At 43.0% G+C, this 23,442-nt stretch overlaps 1 protein-coding gene across 2 annotated transcripts; it reads left to right on the top strand.

Annotated features, from left to right (window-relative positions):
- Positions 1 to 5,034: 5,034 nt before the first annotated feature.
- Positions 5,035 to 21,614, top strand: STRAP (serine/threonine kinase receptor associated protein). Of its 2 annotated transcripts, none has more exons than XM_083365316.1 (10): positions 5,035 to 5,294; positions 8,162 to 8,297; positions 8,458 to 8,539; positions 8,729 to 8,801; positions 9,939 to 10,035; positions 13,617 to 13,754; positions 14,524 to 14,660; positions 18,498 to 18,647; positions 20,020 to 20,085; positions 20,673 to 21,614. In XM_083365316.1, the coding sequence occupies exons 1-10, from the start codon at positions 5,183 to 5,185 to the stop codon at positions 20,729 to 20,731; spliced, it is 1,050 nt and encodes a 349-aa protein (XP_083221442.1). In that variant the 5' UTR covers positions 5,035 to 5,182; the 3' UTR covers positions 20,732 to 21,614. The 2 variants fall into 2 exon arrangements, with proteins under 2 accessions (XP_083221442.1, XP_083221441.1); XM_083365315.1 differs by having other exon boundaries at positions 5,037 to 5,294; positions 20,670 to 21,614.
- The last annotated feature ends 1,828 nt before the right edge of the window (positions 21,615 to 23,442 follow it).

A 23,442-nucleotide genomic window follows, 5' to 3' on the forward strand; every position in this document is an offset into this window, starting at 1 on the left:
GACTGTGCGATGAAGAATAATAATAATAATAATAATAATAATAATAATAATAATAATAATAATAAGGCTGAATTTGGGAGGCCTTTTATATTATGGATTCTTGACCTTGCTCAGTGGTCCAACTCTGAAAGAACTTACTTCCAAGTAAGAACAGAACTGCAACTAAAATTCAGGTCCCACTCTTACAGTATCAAGTCATTTGCGGCACGCTCTCTGCCAAATTAGATCCAAATCTCGACAGCTGTTTGCAAAATTGCAAAGAGGAATCCTATCAAATTAAGCAGTAATAGCATCATTTTAATAGGCTGAAATTAGCTAAATAGGTGTGGGGTTTACTGCATAGCTCAATGTTAATAGCCCTGATATCTCCAAGGATTTTGCCAGCTCTAGATTTCCAATGTCTTTCTGGTATTTATGACTTTCCTTTAACGATTAGAATGTTTATGTCTCCCCAACTGGATATCAACTGGATTTGCTTTGCATAAAGGGCAACTTATGGGCCAATTGTATAAAAAAAATTAAATTAAAAACTGAGAGCAGGGAACAATAAAGTGAAATGCTTCTCAAGAGCACAGCTTGTCTGTACATTTTCACGGCTGTTCAAGCTGCATGGATATTGTTTCATTAAACACGGTCCAACTTTTTCTACAAATCCAACTTTCTTCCAAGGTTTTCTACAAAGTCAAATCTGGTAACCTTGGATTTCAATTGCCTTTATCATGGGCTGAACCACCCAATCATTCCATCACAATCAATTTAGGAGCCTTTCAAAATAAAAAATAAAAAAACCCAGTTCTCTTAATTAGTTTAGTTTATTGAGATTGAGATTTGTATACCGCCCTTCTCCCAAAGGGACTCAGGGCGGTTCACAGGGCATAAATATAAATAACAATACAAACATTAAAAGACAATTAAATCAGTGCCCAAGTAAAAACAAGAATAATAAAACAAGTCTATAAAAAATCCATGTACCCCCATCAGGCCAGACCCGCTAGTTCAAATAAATGGGTCTTCAACCCGCGACGGAAGGATCGGAGGTCTGATGCCATCCGGAGCTCAACCGGCAGTTGGTTCCATAACGCCGGAGCACCCACAGAGAAGGCCCTCCCCCTGGGGGCCGCCAGTCGACATTCCTTGACAGGAGGCACCCTGAGGAGGCCCTCTCTGTGGGCGCGCACAGGGCGGAGGGGAGTCGACGCCGGCAGCAGGTCAGATGAGATGGTCCTTCAAATGAGCAAAAAATAGATTACTTTTGCCAAGAAGCTCAAGAGGGCACTGGAAAGAAAATGCTTCCAACATGTACACAATAAATAGTAGATGATAATGGAAAGGAAAGCTTAATATTTCTTATTGCAAACTGCCACTCAACTCTATTCAAACATAAATTACAACGAATTAATTAATTCCAGACAAATAGGCAGCAGACCATAGCTTCTTAAAGTTACAATTTTAAGATGACTAAAAGAAAAATATTTGCAATACCGTCTTGCACAAAAATCTGGTAAGAACATTTTAAATGGAGAACGATAAGAAAAAAAATATAAAGACTTTAAAAGTTGTACGTACTTATTGCCTTTATTTGGAATTTTCTCTGAAGATATACAAGTGCCTAAACTAATAATAATGAGAATAAATAGAAGTATTTCCTAAAATGAAATGTTGTAGTAGACACGTTTAACCCCATTCCATCTGGTGTCTGATGATCATGGTATCGTGATTCTAGGCTATTCTATAGATCAGGAGTCTTCAAACTCAGCCTTTTACGACTCATGGACTTCAACTCCCAGAATTCCTCAGCCAGGCACGCTGGCTGAGGAATTCTAGGAGTTGAAGTCCATGTGTCGTAAAAGGGCTGAGTTTGAAGACCCCTGCTATAGATCAACTCTCTTCAAATTTTCTAATCTTGTATGGTTTATTTCAATTATGTTACATTTTAGCTGGTGTCAGCTTTGCTGGTGTTTATCCACGCGGTGGCTCAGTGGGTTAGGACGCTGAGCTTGTCGATCAGAAGGTCAGCAGTTTGGCGGGTCGAATCCCGAGTGCCGCGTAACAGAGTGAGCGCCTGTTACTCGTCCCAGCTTCTGCCAACCTAGCAGTTCGAAAGCACGTAAAAATGCAAGTAGAAAAATAGGGACCACTACGGTGGGAAGGTAACAGCGTTCCGTGCGCCTTTGGCGTCTAGTCATGCCGGCCACATGACCACGGAGACGTCCTCAGACAAACGCTGGCTCTTCGGCTATGAAACGGAGATGAGCACCGGCCCCTAGAGTCGGAAACGACTAGCACACATGTGCGGGGGAACCTTTACCTTTACCTTTATCCATTATAGCTTTTGGCAGCTTTGTTTCCTGTTAGTGCTGGCCATTCTGAGAATAACTGCCTTTTCCAGTGAGTTTGATCACACGACATGGCAGAAAGAAGATGGAATTTCAAAATAATGTGTTCACATTAGTTCATCCTTGCTTAGACAGAAATTAGAACTCTGTCATGTCTAATACTTAATTCTGGTCAGCATAGAAGGGAAGTGTCTACTCTGAAACAGACTAAGTAACATCTCTCAATAAATGATACATTTAAAGATAAATTCAGTTCTACAACTAATTGTTTCTACGTAATGTGCAAATGAAATGCATATAAATAAAGTAATTCTACTACAAAACAAAGGGGCGAAATATGACCATAAATGGTCAAAATGACCATTTATAATATTTAATATTTTATACAAGCCTTAAATTAAGCCCAGAATGTTTTCTTGAAAATCACAGGCTCTGGAAGGAACATTTTGGATTTGATCTTGAACACTCTTGGTGGAATGCTTTTTAAACACGTTTTCACAAATTAGTCACAACTGACCAGAAGATAATATGCAGATGTCACAATACATTGTCATTTTCTTTGGTGATAACACCAAATTAATCATTTGTTTTGGTCAAATATTTCTGAGAAAATCCATTTCCCAAAGATATATATGGCTCTAACAGGTCCGGAGGTCCCACAGTACATGGCTCTGCTCCGAGGCTTGGGGTTACATTTTTTTTGTGGAGCACTTGTTGGGTTTATCTTAATGTTATTTTTGTTGCCTTGTTTGGGCAGTTTTGTTATGTTTTTAATAGTCTTTTCAATACATATTTGATCGTTTATAAACCACTCAGAATCTTTTTGGAGCCGTGCAGCCCTGACATATCTAATAATAAAGAATACAGGAAAATCACTTACTAAACTTTCACAATGAACCTTTGTGCAATTAACTATTAATTAACAATGATAATTTGAATTTACTGTCTACTCATTCTAGGGACCTAAATCAATACAACATAAGAAGCTTATCCGAAGTATTTGACTTCAGTATACTGTATGCCTTCATTCGTTATATGCCTTCAAAATACTGGAAAACTAAACTGCCTTTTTGTTGTTACTATAATCAGTAAGGAAATTGTTCTGGCTGTAACATTAGGTAAAGGTAAAGGTTCCCCCGCACATGTGTGCTAGTTGTTTCCAACTCTAGGGGCCGGTGCTCATCTCCGTTTGAAAGCCGAAGAGCCAGCGCTTGTCCGAGGACGTCTCCGAGGTCATGTGGCCGGCATGACTAGACGCCAAAGGCGCACGGAACGCTGTTACCTTCCCACCGTAGTGTTCCCTATTTTTCTACTTGCATTTTTACGTGCTTTCAAACTGCTAGGTTGGCAGAAGCTGGGATGAGTAACAGGTGCTCACTCTATTACGCGGCACTCGGGATTCGATCCGCCAAACTGCCGTCCTTCTGATCAACAAGCTCAGCGTCCTAACCCACTGAGCCACCGCATCCCTGGCTGTAACATTAACATTGCATAATTAAAAAGAGTTTTAACGAATTCTATAACGGTAGAACACTGTTCTATTCTTCATAGAAATAATGAATATGCACAGAAGAGTTAGAATTGTGTTGGATTAAAGGCATTGAAGTAGGACTGGAAAGCCCCAGGGTTAAGTCAACCTTTAGCTATGGAAACTTCCTGAGTGACTTTGTACCAGTCACTGTCTCTCTGCCCAACCAACTTTACATATACCTGATGAGATGGAAGGAAAATCTTCCAATGTAATTTGCCTAAGGAGATGGTTGTAGCGATTGTCCTATTATTAAAACGTCTGCATTTCTCTTTAAGATCACATATGTACTTCCAGGGAGCAGTTTGGTAGACTGTTTAAAGCACCAGGTTAGAAACTGGGAGACTGGGAATTCTAGTCCCATTTTAGGTACAAAGCCAGCTGCAAGGCCTTGGGCCAGTCAGATTCTCTCAACCCTAAGAAGGCGGCAATTCCAAACTACTTTTTTCCTTTTATATGTTATGACTGTGTGTATCTGCCTGTTTTCACCTTATGTACAGACAATATTGTATATAAATATTTATATTAAAATGTGTGTGTGTGTGTGTGTATGTATGTGTGTGTGTGTGTGTGTATACACACAATATATACGCAAACTCCCACGGGCAGCATATAAATTTAATAAATTAATAAAAAATAATCTAAACTAAACTTCTGTCCAATGGGAGATCAAGCCTGGCCTCCCTCGGGGGCAGGGCCGGAAAAGGTCCCTCCTCTTAAAGAGACAGTCCCCTTTTAAAACCCATTTCCCGAAAGAAGCGCGGCGTTCTTTCGTTTCGCATTTTCTTCCTCTCCCTCTTTTAAAGGGGGAAACCTACCAACTGACGGGTCGAATAGGACGATTTAGCAAGTGTACGGCAAGAATTTCCCTTCTGCGCTCAGGCCCTGCGCGGAAGAGGCGCCCTGGGAAGGAAGGAAGGAAGGAAGGAAGGAAGGAAGGAAGGAAGGAAGGAAGGAAGGAAGGAAGGAAGGAAGGGCCCACGGGTGGGAAAAGTAAACGAGACCGGACCTTTCCCGGAGTCTCTATGGTAGCGTTCCTTGCGAACGTCACCAACCCTTGCGCCAATTGCATCCCAATCCGGAAGTGCCTCCCCGACCATAGAGCCGAGACGGAAAGAGCTCTCGCGATGAGGAAGCTTCCGGCAACGACCATTCTTTCCTCTCCCCCTCCCATATCCGGCCGCGGCTGCCGTCCGTCCCGTCGCCAGGAGCCAGGCCCTTCGCGTGGCCGTGGGCGAGCGCTGCCTCCCCTTCACCCTCCCGGGCTCCCCCTTTCGTTGCTCCCCCGGCGGCTCCCTGCTCTCTCCCGACCGGCGCCATGGCGATGAAGCAGACTCCGCTGACGTGCTCCGGCCACACGCGGCCCGTGGTGGACCTGGCCTTCAGCGGCATCACCCCCTACGGCTACTTCCTCATCAGCGCCTGCAAGGGTGAGCCTGGAGGGTCGTCTCGGCCTTGGCCCGAAGCCCCTTTGCAGAGATCGCCTCCTCTCAACCCCCGTCCCCCGCTCTCCTCAACGGGGCTCATCCGAGCCTGTCGGGCTGCCTCTTTCCTAGGATCGGGGCTTTGCTTTGGGGGTCAGCAGGGGTGCTCGGCCTGGGCCGTAAGGGGGCTGTACCCCAGAGGTGACGAGCGGAAGAAGCTTCCTGGAGGAGAAGCGAAACGTCTTCAAAGGAAAAACAAGAAAAAGACCACTTGCTTCCTGGAAAAGCATCTTTGGGACCCCAAAGGTGCTTTTTTTCCCCCCCAAAAGGCAACTGAACTTCCTTCGGGGTTTTTTTTAACCACCCCCCCCCCCTTTTGAAAAACGTTTTGCTTTTCATCCAGTTCTCCAGTAAAGAAACTTCTTGGATGAGAAGCGAAACGTGGTTTTTTTTTTCCAAGGAGGGGAAAAAAAGCCCCAATAAAATCCAGTTGCCTTTTGGAAAAACCGTGATCAAAATTTGGCAAATGACTCATATTTTTATTTTATTTATTTATTTATTTTATTTTATTTTTATTACATTTATATCCCGCCCTTCTCCGAAGACTCAGGGCGGCTTACAAGCTTAGCAGTAGCCTTCATTCTATGTATATGTCTGCTTGTTAGGGCTTTTATGTTAGGGCTTTTTGCGGTGCCCTGGGGTCATACGTTCACCTTTTGTGACCTTCCGACAAGCAAAGTCGATGTGGAAGCCAGCTTCACATAACTGCAGTGATTCACTTTAACAACTGTGACCAGAAAAGTCATAAAAGACAAAATTCACTTAACGGTCTCACTTAGCAATAGAAATTTGGGGCTTAATTGTGGTTGCAAATTGAGGACTAACTTATATTTTTTTCCCCCCAGTCAACAGTGACTGCGAGGGGGATCCATACAGAACAGGGGTAGACAACCTTGGCTGTTTTGTGACTCGTGGACTTCAACTCCCAGAATTCCTGAGCCAGCCATGCTGAGGGGAAAGGGAGAGGTTTCCATGCTTAGCCATGCTGGCTCAGGAATTCTGGGAGTTGAAGTCCACGAGTCATAAAAGAGCCAAGGTTGCCTACTCCTGGTATAGAAGGTGCTGTTTAGCTGTGCTGAAGTGTGTCCACTCTGTCCTCTCTCTCTCTCTCTCTCTCTCTCTCTCTCTCTCTCTCTCTCTCTCTCTCTCTCTCTCTCTCTCTCTCTCCCTCTCTCCCTCTCTCTCCCCCTCCCCCCCTCCCTCTCTCTCTCTCTCTCTCATACTCCCTTGTGACTGACTGTAAGTTGGGGTTGTTGTTTTTTTGAAATAAGGCAGTATTAGACATTCCTGTAAACTGATAGGGGACAATATAAACTCAAATCTTATGTGAATATATAATGTGATGATTATGCTAATATTCGTTGTTAGTCACTTTTATCAGTTTTACATGGTGAAAATAAGTGGCTGGTGTATGTATTATTATTCTCTCTGTTTGCAAGTACATTGAGTGCTTCTGTATTGGAGACAAATTCCTTGTGTGTCTAATCACGCTTGGCCAAAGGATGTATTCAATTCAATTGCCAAATGATATTCATGTTACTTTTCTATTCACACGTGATGGCTATGTTGTGAAGGTGTATGTGATGTACAGTAGGTTGATTGCTGTGGTAGCTAAACGGGGTTTGAATGGGTCAGTTCCTGAGAGGAAATATTCAGTTTAACATGGAGGAGAGTGGGGATATCAGAAAAATGAGTTACTTCATATCAATGAACTTAAAACTTTCAAAACTGTATTGTGAGATTACTTATGCCACAAACATTCATTTAACTGCCTAAATTGCTCACGTGTACAAATTTGATGTTAGAGAAAGAGAAATCAACCTGCCAAGGTAGTTAATTGGGTTTTTATCTTCAGTATTTAACTTATTTAAAGGAATCTGCAAAAGGGTTTGATTTTGAAACCATTTACAATTAAACATTTTGTTACAATATTGTTTTTATATATTTATGTTGGTGGGTTATTTAGGCTTCTATAAAAAAACAAATTTAATGGTCATAGCAGTTAGATTAAAAGGATCAGTAGTATTTGCTGGCATGTGTAATAGCCCGTCATATATCAAAAGTGTATTTGCATTTTGTCCTTCAATAGCATATATAATAACGATAATAAGGGATTATTTTTTCCAATTTAGGAATGCTTAGCTTAATCAACTGTTGGAGGTTCAAGTGCCCATCCCTGAGTGAAGAGTGGTTGTGTGGATATGCAATAAGCAGACAAGCTGCCATATGCTGAAGTTCTTGGATCACAGCTGAAAAATGACCCAAGGCAGTTTTTATAAGACTTTGTCAAACATTAGAATTCCTTATTTGTGTACATGGGACTTTTTACCACTGGTAGTCCTTGACTTACAACCATTTGTTTAGTGATCAACAATGGCCCTGAAAAAAGTGACTTATGACTGGTCCACACATTTACAACTGTAGTAGCATCCCCACAGTCACACGATCAAAATTCTGTTGCTTGGCAACCAGGAACTATTTACGATGGTTGCAGTGTCCCAGGGTCACATGATTGCCATTTGTGACCTTCCCAGTCAGTAGGGGAAGCCAGATTCGCTTAATGACTACAGGGTTCACTTAACAACTGCAGTGATTCACTTGGCAAGTATGGCAAAACATTCATAAAAATCAGGTGCAACTCATTTAATTGCCTTGCTTAGTGATGGGAATTCTGGTCCCAACTGTGGTTGGTCCAGGATTGCCTTGATGGTCCATAGCCTCTTCCTGCGTTTACATTTATCTATAAACAAATACATGCTGCATGATTGAGATTGTCTTACTATTTTCCTTCCCTCCCCCTCCCCCCCACCCAGATGGTAAACCTATGCTTCGACAGGGCGACACAGGAGACTGGATTGGAACATTTCTTGGTCACAAAGGAGCAGTCTGGGGGGCCACGTTGAATGAGGATGCCACTAAAGCCGCTACAGCAGCTGCAGATTTTACTGCGTAAGTGAGAGTTGTTGCATACGGAAATACTTCCAGCCACTTTAGAGCTTTTATCAAATCATTAAGTTCAAACAATAGCAAGGAAGCTAAGATAAAGGAAATCTATACCAGGAGTTTGCTGCAAATACCATGTCATTAGCTGAGTCCTCTTTTGTTTCAGCAAAGTGTGGGATGGTGTTTCGGGAGATGAACTCCTCACTCTGGCTCACAAGCATATTGTCAAATCTGTGGACTTCACTCAGGTAAAAAAACCAACTACAAATGTCATTTTGTCTCTCGATTTTCGAGATTTGGAATCTGCCTTTGCTTTTCTGAAGATAATCGACATATTGCTAATTTTACTGATTTTTTTTAAAAAAAAACTAATACGGTTTAAAAAGGTCCGGCATATTACTGTCTTAATAAATGACTATGCTAATTTTCTCTTCTAGGACAGCAATTACTTGTTGACAGGTGGACAAGATAAATTGTTACGTATCTATGATTTAAGCAAGCCAGAGGCAGGTGAGGTTTTTTTTGTTTATTTGTATGAATCAGTAAAATGAATTATTAGACGTTGCTAATATTGCTGTGCTAATTTGAAGGCCTGGTAAGCTGACTTTTCCCCCCTGGTTTTAATTTTTTTTTTGTTATTTGTAACTGGCCAGAATAAGAAAACTGTGATTAAGAAAAACCACAGATTCCAACAAAATGTGTGTAAAGTCTTCTTTTTCGCCATACCAAAATGCAGTAAAGGACAGAATATGATCTTGAACTTTATTGCAAAAACCCCTGCTTTGAACAGCTGATTTTGTTAATTTTGTAAATAAATTGGATTGTCTCTTTTTATCATTCTGTCACCAAAGTGGGATCTTCGTACAGGAGTCCATGGCCCTACTCAGTGGAATAGGCAAGGGAGGGAATAAAATTAGCAGAAATAGTTTCTCCCTTGTTAAAGTAAGCAGGGAAAATGGATATGGTCATTTAAGGAGGACTTTTTAAGGCCAAGGTTGACAAATGAATTTAGCCCCATGAAATCACCTCTTTTGGAAGCAAGGAGAAATGTGATATATTCTTGATCTGGAGACTAAAACATATAAAGAACAGCTACGGGACTCGGGTTTGGCTAGTCTAAAGAAAAGAAGAAATAGGGAAGACATGATGCAGTGTTCCAGTATCTGAGGGGCTGCCACAAGGCAGAGAGGGCCAAGTTGTTCACCAAAGCGCCAGAGGGAAGGACAAGAAACAAGGGTTGGAAACTGATCAAAGAGAGAAGCAAGCTGGAATTAAGGAGAAACTTCCTGACAGGACAATCAACCCGAGGAACAGCTTGCCCCCAGAAATCATGGACGCTCCATCACTGGAAATTTACAAGAAGAGACTGGACATTCACCTGTTTGTGACAGTATAGGTTCTCCTGCTTGGAACGGGGCTGGACTAGAAGACCTCCAAGGTCCCTTCCAACTGTATTATGTCTGTTTTGTAATTTTCATTATATGCATGGCAACACCCTGAAATATCTGAACATGCACTGTAGTCTCTAATATACAATAATTACTTCCATAATTTTTATTTATCAATCACAAATGTAGTAGGAAATACAATCTTAGCGAAAGAAAAGATTTTTTTTTTAAAATCCAAAATATTTCCTCTACTTTTTAGAACCTGAGGTGGTCAGTGGTCACACGTCTGGTATTAAAAAGGCTCTGTGGAGCAGTGATGATACACAGATCCTTTCAGCAGATGACAAAACAGTCAGGTAAGAAGTAATCAGTGCCTCTCCCCTTAGTGCTATATAACATCCTTTAGTGCTATGTAACGTCCCTTAGTGCTATGTAGCGTCCCTTAGTGCTATGTAGCATCCCTAAGTGCTGTATAAGAAATGGATGGTGGAGCTGTGTGGCTTTCATCTTCAATATAAAACTACATTTTGAATTTGAGCATTTATGCTTAGCTTTCCACGCATTGGACTTTACTATGCAAGTAAATGTCTTTCACTATAGGTAGTCCTCAACTTATGATCGTAACTGAGGCTGGAATTATGTTGTAAGTCGTGATGGTTCTTTTTATGTGACCTTATGTTAGGGGTCCTCACAAGTCTTAAGGTTGCCAAGGTTGAGGACCCCTGCCATATGTGACCAATTTTACAACCTTAGTTGCAGCAGTTGTTAAATGAATACATTTTATTCAATGACTGTTCTGTGCCAAAAACTAGAACTAAACGCTGGAACCTGGCCAAAAAAACTCCCAAAAGTCATGTTGCAGGATGCTGCAAATAGCTGTAAATGTGAATTGGTTGCCAAGCATCCAAAATACGATCACATGACGGTAGGGGTGGGCATGTGGAAACAGCAGAGACAGATCCTAAGTAATTCTGGGGAGATGCATTGTAACTTCACATGGTTGCTAAGTAATCGGTCTCTTAAGCGAGGACTACCTATGGTTTATGGTTTATTAAATTTATATGCTGCCCTTCTCCCTGAGGACTCAGGGCGGCTCACAACAATAAAAAGTTAAAAGATATAAATTCAAAAATTAAAAGAGGATTAAACAATATAAGAAATAAGAACAATTTAAACCAATAAAAAACCAAATTTAAAAAACCATGATCAGTCCAGACCCGCTTGTTGGAATAACCAGGTCTTTAGGTCACGGTGGAAGGATCGAAGGTCAGGGGCCATCCGCAGCTCCGGGGGCAGTTCATTCCAGAGGGTCGGTGCACCCACAGAGAAGGCTCTCCCCCTGAGGGTCGCCAGCTGGCATTGCCTGGCTGACGGCACCGAGGAGGCCGACTCTGTGGGAGCGAACCAGGCAATGGGAGGTTGACATTGGCAGCAGGTGGTCTCGCAAGTATGGTGATTCAGGTTCAATTTAATTTTTACTTGGATTCCGGTATTCCTCAGTTAGAGCCAAGTGCAAAAGAGTGTCTGGGAGTCGGGGAAAAGTTGCATACTGTATTTAATTTTAAGAAAGACGGTGTTTGCACATGTTCAAGCTGCAATGTGTTTTCTTTAGAACAGCTGACCTCAGCTCTTTTCATTTTCCTTTCTTAGTTTGCTCCCAAATTGCATTCAGCAATCTAATTTTAAGAAGCAAGTCTTACCATGTTGCGGTTTTTACCGGTTGGGAGACAAGCTGCTCCTGATCTATTGCAGTGCTTCTCAAATCTCACGGCATTTAAAATGTGTGGATTTCAACTGCCAGAATTCCTTGCCAGCCATGCTTATAAGCCAAGTTTCAGAGTATTAGTATTAGCTGGCTGGCAAATTCTGGGGAGTAGTAGTCCATACATCTTGCAAATTGCCACGGTTGAGAAACGCTGAGCTAAGACTCCTGGTTAAGACTGCTGGGAAAGTACTGTTGATCATTTTATTTACTTATTAAATTTCTATGCCGCCATCTCTACTACAAGGTGACTCTGAGCGGGTCATATAGGAAGTCCTCAACTTACAACCACAATTAGAACCAGTATTTCTGTTGTTAAGAGAGTCACAATCAATTTTACAACTTTTTTACCCTGGTTGTTAAGCAAATCATTGCAATTGTTAAGTGAATCACACAGTTGCTACGGGAATCCAGCCTCCCCCATTGACTTGGCTTCTCGAAAGCTGACTGGGAAGGTCACAAATGGAGATCACATGATCCCAGCACTCTGCAGCCATTGTAAGTACTTGCTGGTTGCCAGTGCCTGAATTTTGATTATGTGACTGTGGCAATGGTGCTGTGGCCGTAAGTGTGAGGACTGGTTGTAAGTCACTTTTTTCAGTGCTGTGGAAACTTCAAATGGATACTTTACGAATGGTTGTAAGTTGAGGACTGTCATCTTGTCAGGCACTGAAGGGATTGCGTGCATAGCTTCAGGAACTTTTGCTGATGACAAGTTAAATAATAAAGTGATTTACCCTTTAAGACTTTGTTGCTCTTCCATTACCAATCCGACATTAGAATGACTTTCAACACGTATGATTTCTTAGGTTAAATACGTCTTGTTTTCTCACTCTTCACATTCAGTGGGTTTTGCGTTCATTCACAAAGCAGGTGAATGCATAACTAAAGTAGATATAAAATGCTTTTCTTTTTGTGTAACAGCAATGACAATTTAAAAAAAAAACACCACTTGATGATATGCTTGAACCAGTGGTGGGATTCAGCTGGTTCGCACCAGTTCAGAAGAACTGGTAGCTAAATTTTGTAGAGCAAGGCTTTTCAACCTTTTCACCCATTGTACCACTTTTAGGATATGGCAACATCCGAGTACCACCAGTCGCCTAGCAAGGTGTCAAAAACTTGATGGCCAAAAAAAAAAAGTGATGAAGTACAGGTAGTTCTCGACTTACAACAGTTCACTTAGTGACTGTTTAAAGTTACAATGGTACTGAAAAAAGTGTCCCCCAAGCCACAGCCGAGCAAGACACCTGCCCTGCCCGCCCGGCAGCGCTCTTCCTCCAGTCCGAGGTTTTCATTGTTGTGAGCATTTCTGTTGAGGATTGGCAGCAGGGGTGGGGTGGGGGGTGTTTGATTTTTATTTCCCCCCCCCCCGGGTGGTTGCAGCAGGTTTTGGTCACTTCACATGACCCTGGGACACTGTGACCGTCATAAATATGAATCAGTTGCCAAGCATCTGAATGTAAAACACAAGACCCTGGAGATGCTGCAACATTCCAGCTGATTGGCGCTTCTTCTGGGCTCAGCAGAAGCACCAGGATCAGCACTGAGCTCCAGCTGGATCCTGGCACTGATCCTGGTGCTTCTGCTGACCCCTAACAGCTCTGCAGCTCCAGCCATCTCTCGCTCAGGCTTGTGCGGTGCTGCCACCAGTTCAGCTCATTCCCCTCCCGCACTACCACTTTTCTAGGATGGTCGTGTACCACTTGCCAGATGCCAATGTACCACAGGTGGTACCCGTACCACTGGTTGAAAAGCCCTCTTGTAGAGTTTGGAGAACCGGCTGAACCTGTGCTGCTTCTGGAAGTCAGTTCTAGGCCTCAGAGGCCTAGAGGAAGTCTGCCAGGCCTAGAACGGCCCATAGGAAGTTCATGGATGTCACTTCCAGAAGTCTGTACTAGGCCTCTGAGGCTTGGAGGAGGCCTCCCAGGTCTTGAACGGCCCACAGGAAGTGCATGGATGTTACTTCCGGAAGTCCATTCTAGGCCTTGGAGGCTCAGGCCTGCATCAACACAGATAACTAGTTGTTCAGGTATTTGAATCCCATCACTGGCTTGAACTGTACTGTAAGCAGGTTGAGAGATTACCATGGTAGCGAAGAACATTTTATCCAGGAGTGTTTGGCGTTTTGCAGTGATGAACTAAATAATTTTTACTCTTGTCTCTCCACTTCAGACTCTGGGACAGAAATACACTGACAGAAGTGAAGGCGATCAACGTTGCCATGTCCGTGAGTAGCATGGAATACGTGCGTGAAGGGGAGATAATAGTCATCACCTATGGCCGGACCATTGCCTTTCACAGCGCAGAAACGTATGTTTGTTTTTAACGTGTGTTTCATTGATCAGGCCAAATAGACAAACTGGTCAAGCGTAGAATAGCCTAAAGAGACAGCGTACGTATCATGACACCAGTCTAAATAATTTCTATACTTACATTAGTATATGTATTCAAACCTACTTGTTTTTGCTAAAAAAGAGAGAATGTTTAGTTGCTGGTGGTGAAGGTTTTAAAATTTATAAATAGGCTTATAATACCAATGAAGAATTAGGCATGTGATGTATTTAAATGACCTTCAGGGCATTTTTTTTGGCTAAAAAAAGTTGGTTTCTCTTTGCTGTAATAGTTGCTTCCTGGTCTATGTAATAGTTGCATTCATCCTCTGTTGTCTAGGCTACAGTGCAAAAGGAACTATGTTACCACTGCTATCCCTGGCATTTTGCTGGGGTGTGTGTGCGTGTGTGTGTGTGTGTATCTGCATCTAAGGGAAAATCCCTGTATCTGATTGTAAATGATAACTATAATCTCAAATGTTTTTATGACTTACAGAAGTTTCTTTCGGTCTACTTTCACGTGCGCCCTATTTTTAGTATGCAAAATATATTTCAAAAATGAGAATAATAACTTTCTAAAAATGGATCTCTTTTTGTTAACGGGCACTCATCTTTCCGATAGGTGAATTTAAATAAGAATCCCTCCTTATTGTGTTGTCTTCTTTGACATGTTTTAGTGTTTTGTTTGATACAGGATTTTTATTTATTTTTTAAAATTAATTTTAGCATTTTTTGTTTTCTCTCCATAGACTGGAACAGATTAAATCATTTGAGGCACCTGCAACAATCAATTCTGCATCTCTCCATCCGGAGAAGGAATGTTTAGTTGCTGGTGGTGAAGATTTTAAACTTTATAAATATGATTATAATACCGGTGAAGAATTAGGTATGTAATATATTTAAATGACCTTCAGAGCATGTTTGTCTGAATTTCATGGCTGTTAAAAAAACCCGCACAACCAGCTTGTTTTGGGGGAATTAGCACAGCAGTGGTAACAATCCTAACTCATAATTATCAAGTTGGTGTTGTACTCATATTTCATTCCATTGGACCTTGAGTTGTGGGTTTAAACAGAAGATGATCCTTGACTGCCTGTGTTTATATGTGATTGTGTTCAGGTCATTTTTTGTGCATTGCTCATATTGCAGACTGTTATATGCTTGCACGTAGACCCAATTGTAATTAGCAGAATACTCTGTGCTCATGTCTTTCTACAGCTGAAATATAGAAAATTAAAGAATAGACAAGAGTAAGACTAATACCTTTTTTTCTTATAGCTAGCTGATAACTCACCATTTTTTCTGTGTTGTTTGTTGCAAGAATTGGGTGCAATTAAAGGGGCAAAAATATATTCTCTGTGGCAGGAAAGATAAGGCAATTCAGAACTCCTGCCGTTAGGTATGAAATGTTTGGGCAAAATTTCAGGAGAAGGGATATTAATAGACAGCTGGAGCAAAACCAAATGAAAAATGGCACCTTAAAAAGCTGAAATGTGTTCAGTATTTAAAAGCTATTGGTAAAGCTGAGTCTTGGATCATGCAAAAGTTCAAAGGTCAAGAGTATAGGGGTAGCTAGTTCATTTTGACTGGACTAGATCCATACTAATAGTCCTTCACAGCCAATAAAACCAAAACATAGTAGGTTTAATACAGAAAGTTGTTTTTTTTTTACTTCCCATAGCTTTTGCCAAAGTTCTCTTTGTAGTTTTGCTGGAAAAATTGCAAATTTCCTTGTACTACTTCCATGCCAGAAAATATTTGTCACTCGTTAATCATTAGTCCTTGGCCCTTTGATTCTGTGACCCACTTGGGCATAGAGGTAACAGGTAACTTATTCATTAGGGTCACATCCCACTCTTTGTTTAGGAACTCAAGAAGACATATATGCTGTTTTTCCCTACAGCAGCAAACCCTGTAAAATAGGCTGGGCTGAGTGAGAACGGTTGGCCCAAATTTCCTCAAGAGTTTTGGTGGCTGAGGGTGAATTTCAACCTGAGTCTTCCTACTTCTAGTCCAACACCTTAAACCACTCTACACTATGCTGGCTCTTTAGATCAGGGAGACATTGATATTGAACTTTGAGTTCCTTATCCCTGCAGTGACCCTCTGGGAATTTTTCAGTTTAAGATAAAAGTCCCTTAACAGGGATAGAAATAATGCTGAGTGTGAGCTGATGCTGTTTTTGTCTTCACTTTTAACAATAAAAGTCTTATCCATATAAGTCTGCAATACCCCCAAATTTTATCTCTTTTCTGGTGGCAAGTTCACCTCCAGGGCATTCAGAGGACCTTTTCATTACATACGACAAGTGGTGCTTCTAAAATTTGAGGCCTTCTTAACGTCGTTTCAATAAAAGAAGGCAGAATTAATTTAATTTTTTATATTTAATTTAATAATATTTGTATACCGCCCTTCTCCCTGAGGACTCAGGGCAGTTCACAGGGCAGAATAAAATACTAAATACAAACATTAAAAAGAGATTAAATGATTGCCCAAGTTAAAACAATTGGAATAGAATTCTAAAACACCAAGTTAAAATTAAGACACCAAAAATAAAAAACCCCACCAATCCCCATCAGGCTAGGCCGGCTTGTACAAACAAAAACGTCTTGAGATCGCGACGAAAGGAGCGAAGATCGGGCGCCATCCGGAGCTCTACCGGTAGCTGATTCCACAGCTCCGGAGCGCCCACAGAGAAGGATCTCCCCCTGGGGGCCACCAATCGACATTCTCTGATTGGTGGCACCCTGAGGAGGCCCTCTCTGTGGGAACGCACAGGGCGCAGGGAGCTTGATGCCGGCAGCAGATGTTCCCTAAGGTACTCCGGCCCCATGCCATGGAGGGCTTTAAACACCGTTACCAGTACCTTGAATCTCACCCGGAAGACAACTGGCAACCAATGCAGCTCACGGAGCAGAGGTGTAACGCGGGAGTATCGGGAGACTCCCAACACAACTCTCGCGGCTGCATTCTGTACCAGTTGGAGCTTCCGGGTGGTCCTCAAGGGCAGCCCCATGTAGAGAGCGTTGCAGTAGTCCAGACGAGAGGACACGAGCGCATGAGTGACCGTGCACAAATCATCCTGGCTAAGATAGGGCCGCAACTGGCGCACCAGGCGAACCTGGGCGAAGGCCCCCCTAGTCACAGCTCCTATATGGTCTTCCAAGGTGAGCCGTGAATCTAGGAGGACTCCCAAGTTGCGAGCCCTATCTACGGGGGGTAATAGTTCACCCGCCATAGACAGAGGTGGAATGTCCGAATAAACCCGGGATGAAGGTATGCAAAGCCACTCAGTCTTGTCGGGGTTGAGTTGAAGTCTGTTCCTCCCCATCCAGACCCGAACCGCCTCCAGGCAATGGGACATCACGTTGAGGGCATCACTGGGGTGGTTTGGGGTCGAAAGGAAAAGTTGGGTATCATCAGCGTACTGATGATACCCAACTCCAAAGCCACGAATGATCTCACCCAGCGGTTTGATGTAGATGTTGAACAGGAGAGGCGAGAGGACCGACCCCTGAGGAACTCCACAAATGAGAGACCTCGCGGTCGACCTCTGCCCCCCTGCCAACACCGACTGCGAACGTCCCTGGAGATAGGAGGAGAACCACTGTAAGACTGTGCCTCCCACTCCCAGTCCCCTGAGACGCCGCAGCAAGATACCATGGTCGATGGTATCGAAAGCCGCCGAGAGGTCTAATAGGACTAGAACAGAGGAATATCCCCTGTCCCGAGCCCTCCAGAGATCATTCACCAGCGTGACCAATGCCGTCTCCGTGCTGTGCCCGGGCCTGAAACCCGATTGGTACGGGTCCAGATAATCCGCTTCATCCGGGACCAGAGGGAGCTGATGCGCCACCACACTCTCAACAACCTTCGCAAGAAAGCGAAGGTTGGAGACAGGACGAAAGTTGTTCAATACAGCTGGGTCCAAGGCAGGCTTCTTGAGGAGAGGCCTCACCACCGCCTCTTTCAAGACGGCGGGGAAGCTACCCTCACTCAGAGAAGCCGATATAACTGCCTGGAACCAGCTGCGTGTCCTCTCCCGGGCTGCATAGACCAGCCAGGAAGGGCACGGGTCCAATAAACATGTGGTGGTGCTCAGCCTCCCCATGATCCTGTCCACTTCCTCCGGAGTCACAGAATCAAACTCCTCCCAGGTGATATCGACAAGACCGCCCGTGTCCTGATCGTCAGACTCTGCCCAGTCAGAGTCCAAACCGGTCCGAATCCGAGCGATTTTGTCCGACAGATGTTGATTAAACTCCTCGGCACGACCCTGCAAGGGATCCTCCCTCACCTCCTGATTTAGGAGGGAGCGAGTCACCCTAAACAGGGCGGCCGGGCGATTATCTGCGGACGCGATAAGGGTGGCGAAGTGGTTAGACCTCGCCTCCCTTATCGCAGCGAGATAAGACCTAATGTAGGCTCTTAGTCGCAATCGGTCGGATTCGGATCGGCTGGACCTCCAACCGCTCTCTAGGCCCCGTCTCCGACGCTTCATCTCCCGGAGCTCCGCAGAGAACCATGGAGCTCGACGGGATCTGCACCGGGTCAGGGGCCGCAGGGGTACAACCCGGTCAAGAGCCTCAGTGGCCGTCCTTATCCCCTCGAAGCCCCATTGCAGGCCAAGCTCTCTCTTTGTTATGTCCTTAAAAGCTTGAGCTGAATCTGTTTGTATCCGTGCTTTCCCTTGCATTATTGATGTGTTACAATTTCTTTGCAGAATCCTACAAGGGGCACTTTGGGCCGATTCACTGTGTCAGATTTAGCCCAGATGGAGAGTTGTACTCTAGCGGCTCAGAGGATGGAACACTGAGGCTGTGGCAGACGACAGTCGGGAAAACATATGGTCTCTGGAAATGTGTGATTCCTGGTAAGAAGCGTCTTTTCTGTCAAGACCAAAGCCTTCACTGACTTGTTTGTTCTCTGATTTATGAGATAATTGTTAACAGAATTGTAGGAAGCACAGGTAGTCTTTGACTTAACCACCGTTCATTTGGCGACCGTTTGAAGTTTGGTGCTGAAAAAAAGTGGCTCTACACTTAACCACCATTGCCTTTGTCCCTGCAGTCCCTGTGATCAAAATTTGGGCCCCGGGCAACTGGCACGTATTTATCCCAGCTGCAGGGGTCAGGATTGCTGTGTGCAGCCTTCCCAGTTGGCTTTCGATAAGCAGAGTCAGTGAGGGAAGCCACATTTGCTTAACGACCGTGGCAAGAAGGTCATAAAATTGGGCACAGGTAACAACTTGCCTCGCTCAGCAACTGAAATTCCAGTTCCAAATGTGGTCAAAAGTCCAGGACTTTAACCTGCATCTTCTTTGGCTTTGCTGCTCAGTAACTCACCGACATCCGATCAGATTGTGTATCAGTAAAAGATTGGCCCGTGTGTTTTGATTAAAACTTTGCCGTTAAAATGCTAATCCTGTATTGTACCACTTCATCTGGCCCCGTTGGGGTTAGTGATCCTTCAGGCGTCAAGCATGGGGTAGACCGAAGGCTATCAGAAGGAGGTAGAGCTCTCTCCCACTGACTGCCGTGGACCCCCTGAAATTGAAAACTTTTGATTTTCTAAGGCTAGTAATTGTAACATAGATAATACATATCATTATTTACGGGAGCACCTTCTGCCGGCGTCAACCTCCCATCGTCCTGTGCGCTGCCACAGAGAGGGCCTCCTCAGGGTGCCGTCGGTCAGGGAATGCCGACTGGCGGCCCCCAGGGGGAGAGCATTCTCTGTGGGCGCGCCTGCCCTATGGAACCAACTCCCCGTTGAGCTCCGGATGGCTCCCGACCTTCGCTCCTTTTGCCGCGACCTGAAAACTTGGTTATTTGAGCTTGCCGGCCTGGACTGAGGGATTGGGATTTAATTTTTTTTTAATTTTTAAACTTTTAGAATGTGTTTTACTTATTAGGGCTAATTTAATTGAATTTATTTTAACTTTGTATAGTGTAAATTGTATATTGTGTTTTAATTGCCCTGTACACCGCCCCGAGTCCTTCGGGAGAAGGGCGGTATATAAATCCAATAAATAATAATAATAGTAATATCTATGCAAGAGAGTAGATAGATCGTCCCAGCTTAAACCATGCAGCCTTATCTGGAAGAAAAACATACAAAACAGCACTGTAAAATGTTTGGTGCCTGGCACAATGCTGCTTGTTTTGTAAATTTGTACAAAAGTGACAAGTTGAATGACGTAAAATTAATTAATGGCTTTGTGCTTTCTAATTCTCTTTCTCCAGAAGAAGAAGGTGGAGAGCTGGCTAAGGCTAAAGTCAATCTTCCAGGAACTGCAGAAGAAGAATTAGGTAATGATCTAATGGTAGAATCTAACCACAGTCAGAGGTTAACCTTAAGGTGTGTAGGATAATATAGCAAGTAAGAACTGAAGCGATGTAAGAGAGCCCCATATGAATCGCATTAAATAGTGTTTCTGAAAACGTGGCAACTTTTTTAAGATGGGTGAACTTTTACTCCCAGAATTCCCCTGGCAGCTGAAGTCCAGCCTATGAAAACTGAGGCTGCACTATGAAACTGTGATTGTTTTCTATCTTGTGTACATTAAAATAGTTTAATAGAGGAAGTCCTCTACTTACAACAGTTCGCTTAGCGACCGTTCAAAGTTACAGTGGCACTGGAAAAAAGTGACTTATGACCGTTTTTCAGTTTCAACCTTTCCAGCATCCCCACGATTGCGTGATGAAAATTCAGATGCTTGGCAACTGTGACCAGATGCTATTTCCAGCAGCAATAGACTGCCGGATCTGTAGATTGGAATAAAAACTGAGTTATGGTGGAATACAGGCATAGTAACACGTATTTTTAAATCGACCTCTGCTGAAAGTTAACGGGGGTTTTTCTTCTTCTTCTTTCTTTACGCTCAACGTGGCAGAAGACCTTGGCTCTGAAAATACAGATTCCATCTATAGCACAACTCCCGAGGTTAAGGCTTGAGCGTCACAGCCGTTAAGGACAACACAGGAACACGTCAATCCCAAAAAGAAAAAACGGAAAAAAAACACGAGCAGTCATATGCAACAGCCTCCCAGGGTGCAAAGTGAATCGAAGGCAAATAGGGGGGGCAGTAATTGATGAGAATGGGTAGGAACAGGTTGTCAAGAAAGATGAATAGAGACAAAAAGTAACAGTTTGGCTGTCTTTTAAGCGTCATTGCCTTTTGTAAGTCTGAACATAACCAGGCGCCAAGATCCTGTTTCTCCAGTCTTGATTAAGTCATTGTAGTGTTTTATTATTGAAGAGAAATGTAATGGTATCTTGGTTAGAGTATGTTCTCTGAAAGTGGGAAGGGTGACAAAAGGCGGGGGTCATTTGGTTAAATAAGATATTTGTGGTTTAGGGGTTTTTGCCCCTCCCCCCACTGCTTCTGTTTCCAATCATCTAAATAAAAAGCTCCTACGATAGCACTCCTAGAAAATGTTATAAAGTGTACCAGGTTAATTCATCTGTTTCCGAACAGTACTGAATAGCCTGGGGCTTTGGGAAAAAAAGGGGGGGGGCTAAGATTTCGGGTGGTTTTTGCATGATAGGTGGCTGAATGCCCTACTGCTTGAAGCTTGTGTGTTCTTCTCCAATAAAACTTCAAAAGACTCTAAAGATAACACACCTCTGGTCAAAATTGTTCATACACGATCTGAATTTACACTATGTTAAAAACATACCTACTTAGCCATTGTATTTCTTCTGGACGTCTTTTAAATGGAAGCAGCTAAGTATTTCTATATAATTTTTAATGTTTTTTTTTCCCAAAACTGAACTGTATGTATACATCAAATAATTCATATGCTGCATAGGAATAAAATGGTGGTTTAAAGAATCATCTGTATTAACTGAAGAATAAATGTAAGGTTAGCCACTGAAGTTTATAAACGGTAGCATGGGTTCAGAATGCACTGTATCCAGCATAAAAGGAATATAAGCCCATTACTGTAGTGTAGAACAACCTTGCCCGCCTTCTTCCTCTTTAGGTATCTTTTGAGTTGCAGTAAATTGTCTTACACCCATATCCATCAGGCGTTTTGGCTGGCGATCTGAAAAGATGCAGTTCACCTGGTACAATGTTGAGGAAGATTAGAGCATTCTGTACTACAAGGGGAGCTGAAAATTAAGGCCAGCTCTGTGACACACTGATTCTTTGGAGGTAGTAAAAGAACTATTAATGCAGTTATTATGAATTTGTTAAAAAAAATACATCTCCCATCTTTAGCGGAAAAGGATGTGGAGAAGACGAAAGTGTGCCCCTTGAGTCTAGAGTTATATAGGATCGTGCATTTAGGAATGTGACACTATTGCCGCATTTTGACAACAGCTTACAAGATCAAAAGCAAATAAGACGGGAAGAATAATTGTAGCCTAGCCTTCAATACTGGGTTTTTTTTTGTAGATGGTCTTCCAGTGGGAAGGTTTGAGAGCGTTAACTTTACCTGCCCTCAAACAAAACTGGAACAGTATTCTATGAATCAGCAGATTTTAGAGTCCTAGTTCTCTTGGTTGCTTATAAATGCCGTATTTTTCCCCCCTGTATCTTGGTGCCCCATCTTTTTTGCATTTGTTTCTGGCAGTCGTTTTTGCTTGAACCCTCCATCTATATGCCAGTACATGTATATGGTTGTAAAATAGCTGAATAGTAGAAAAAACTAGGGCAAGAGAAGAAGGGGACGACAGAGAATGAGGTGGCTGGATGGAGTCACTGAAGCAGTAGGCGTGAGCTTAAATGGACTCCAGAAGATGGTAGAGGACAGGAAGGCCTGGAGGAATGTTGTCCATAGGGTCGCGATGGGTCGGACACGACTTCGCAGCTAACAACAACAAGAAAAAACCTAGAATGTTCATTTTCCTATAAGAAAAGGACTTTCCAAGTCTCTGTGCTTTCTACCTACTGAAATGTTCAAGGATAACATTTAATGGGTGGTCCTCGACTTAATGACCACTCATTTAGCAACCATTCAGAATTACAACGGCACTGAAAAAGTGACCTCTAACCCTGGCCCTTACTCTTAATGCAGCATCCCCATTGTCTTGTGATCTGAATTTGAGCGCTTGGCAAATGACACACACATTTACTACAGTTGCAGTGTCCCAGGGTCACTTTTGACTGCCACTTGTGACCTTCCCAGCTGGCTTCCAACAAGCAATGGGGGAAGCCCGATTTGCATAACAATCACGATTCGTTTAACACAAGGGTCCTCGACTTTGGTCACTTTTAAGACTTGTGGGCTACAGTTCCCAGATTTCTGAGGACCCCTGATTTAACAGCTATGGTGATTGACAATCATGGCAAAAAAAGTAAAATTGGGCATGACACAATGACGGTCTTGGTTAGCAACAGAATTTCTGTTCCCAGTTGTGTGGCCTTAAGTTGAGGACTCTATGCATGTCTAGACCCACGCACAGCCTTCAAATTTACCACATTCTGAAATATCTTGCATTTATACAGTGACAAGTGACCTTTGGTGCTTCATCTTGGGAGCAATAAAAGAAACTGCAGGTTCGTTGGCACCATTTGTTTCTGAGTCACTAACCTCCATTCCCTGACGGCTGGCCTTTTGTTCTCAGCTGATAGAGGGTTATGGAGTGTTAGTAACCCTTGCTTGCAATTCAAACTATTTTGCCGTAAACTTAAGACATCCTATAATCAGTTTTGCCTT

The sequence above is a fragment of the Vipera ursinii genome (genome assembly GCF_947247035.1).
Source record: "Vipera ursinii genome assembly, chromosome: 6".
Taxonomy (NCBI): Eukaryota; Metazoa; Chordata; class Lepidosauria; order Squamata; family Viperidae; genus Vipera; species Vipera ursinii.

Bases quoted from the DNA above. Each gene is read 5' to 3' on its own strand.
- STRAP (XM_083365315.1), top strand. From the start codon at position 5,183: ATGGCGATGAAGCAGACTCCGCTGACGTGCTCCGGCCACACGCGGCCC. The intron at 8,298-8,457 runs GTAAGTGAGAGT...CTTTTGTTTCAG, and splicing joins GCAGCTGCAGATTTTACTGC to CAAAGTGTGGGATGGTGTTT. The intron at 18,648-20,019 runs GTAAGAAGCGTC...CTCTTTCTCCAG, and splicing joins CTGGAAATGTGTGATTCCTG to AAGAAGAAGGTGGAGAGCTG.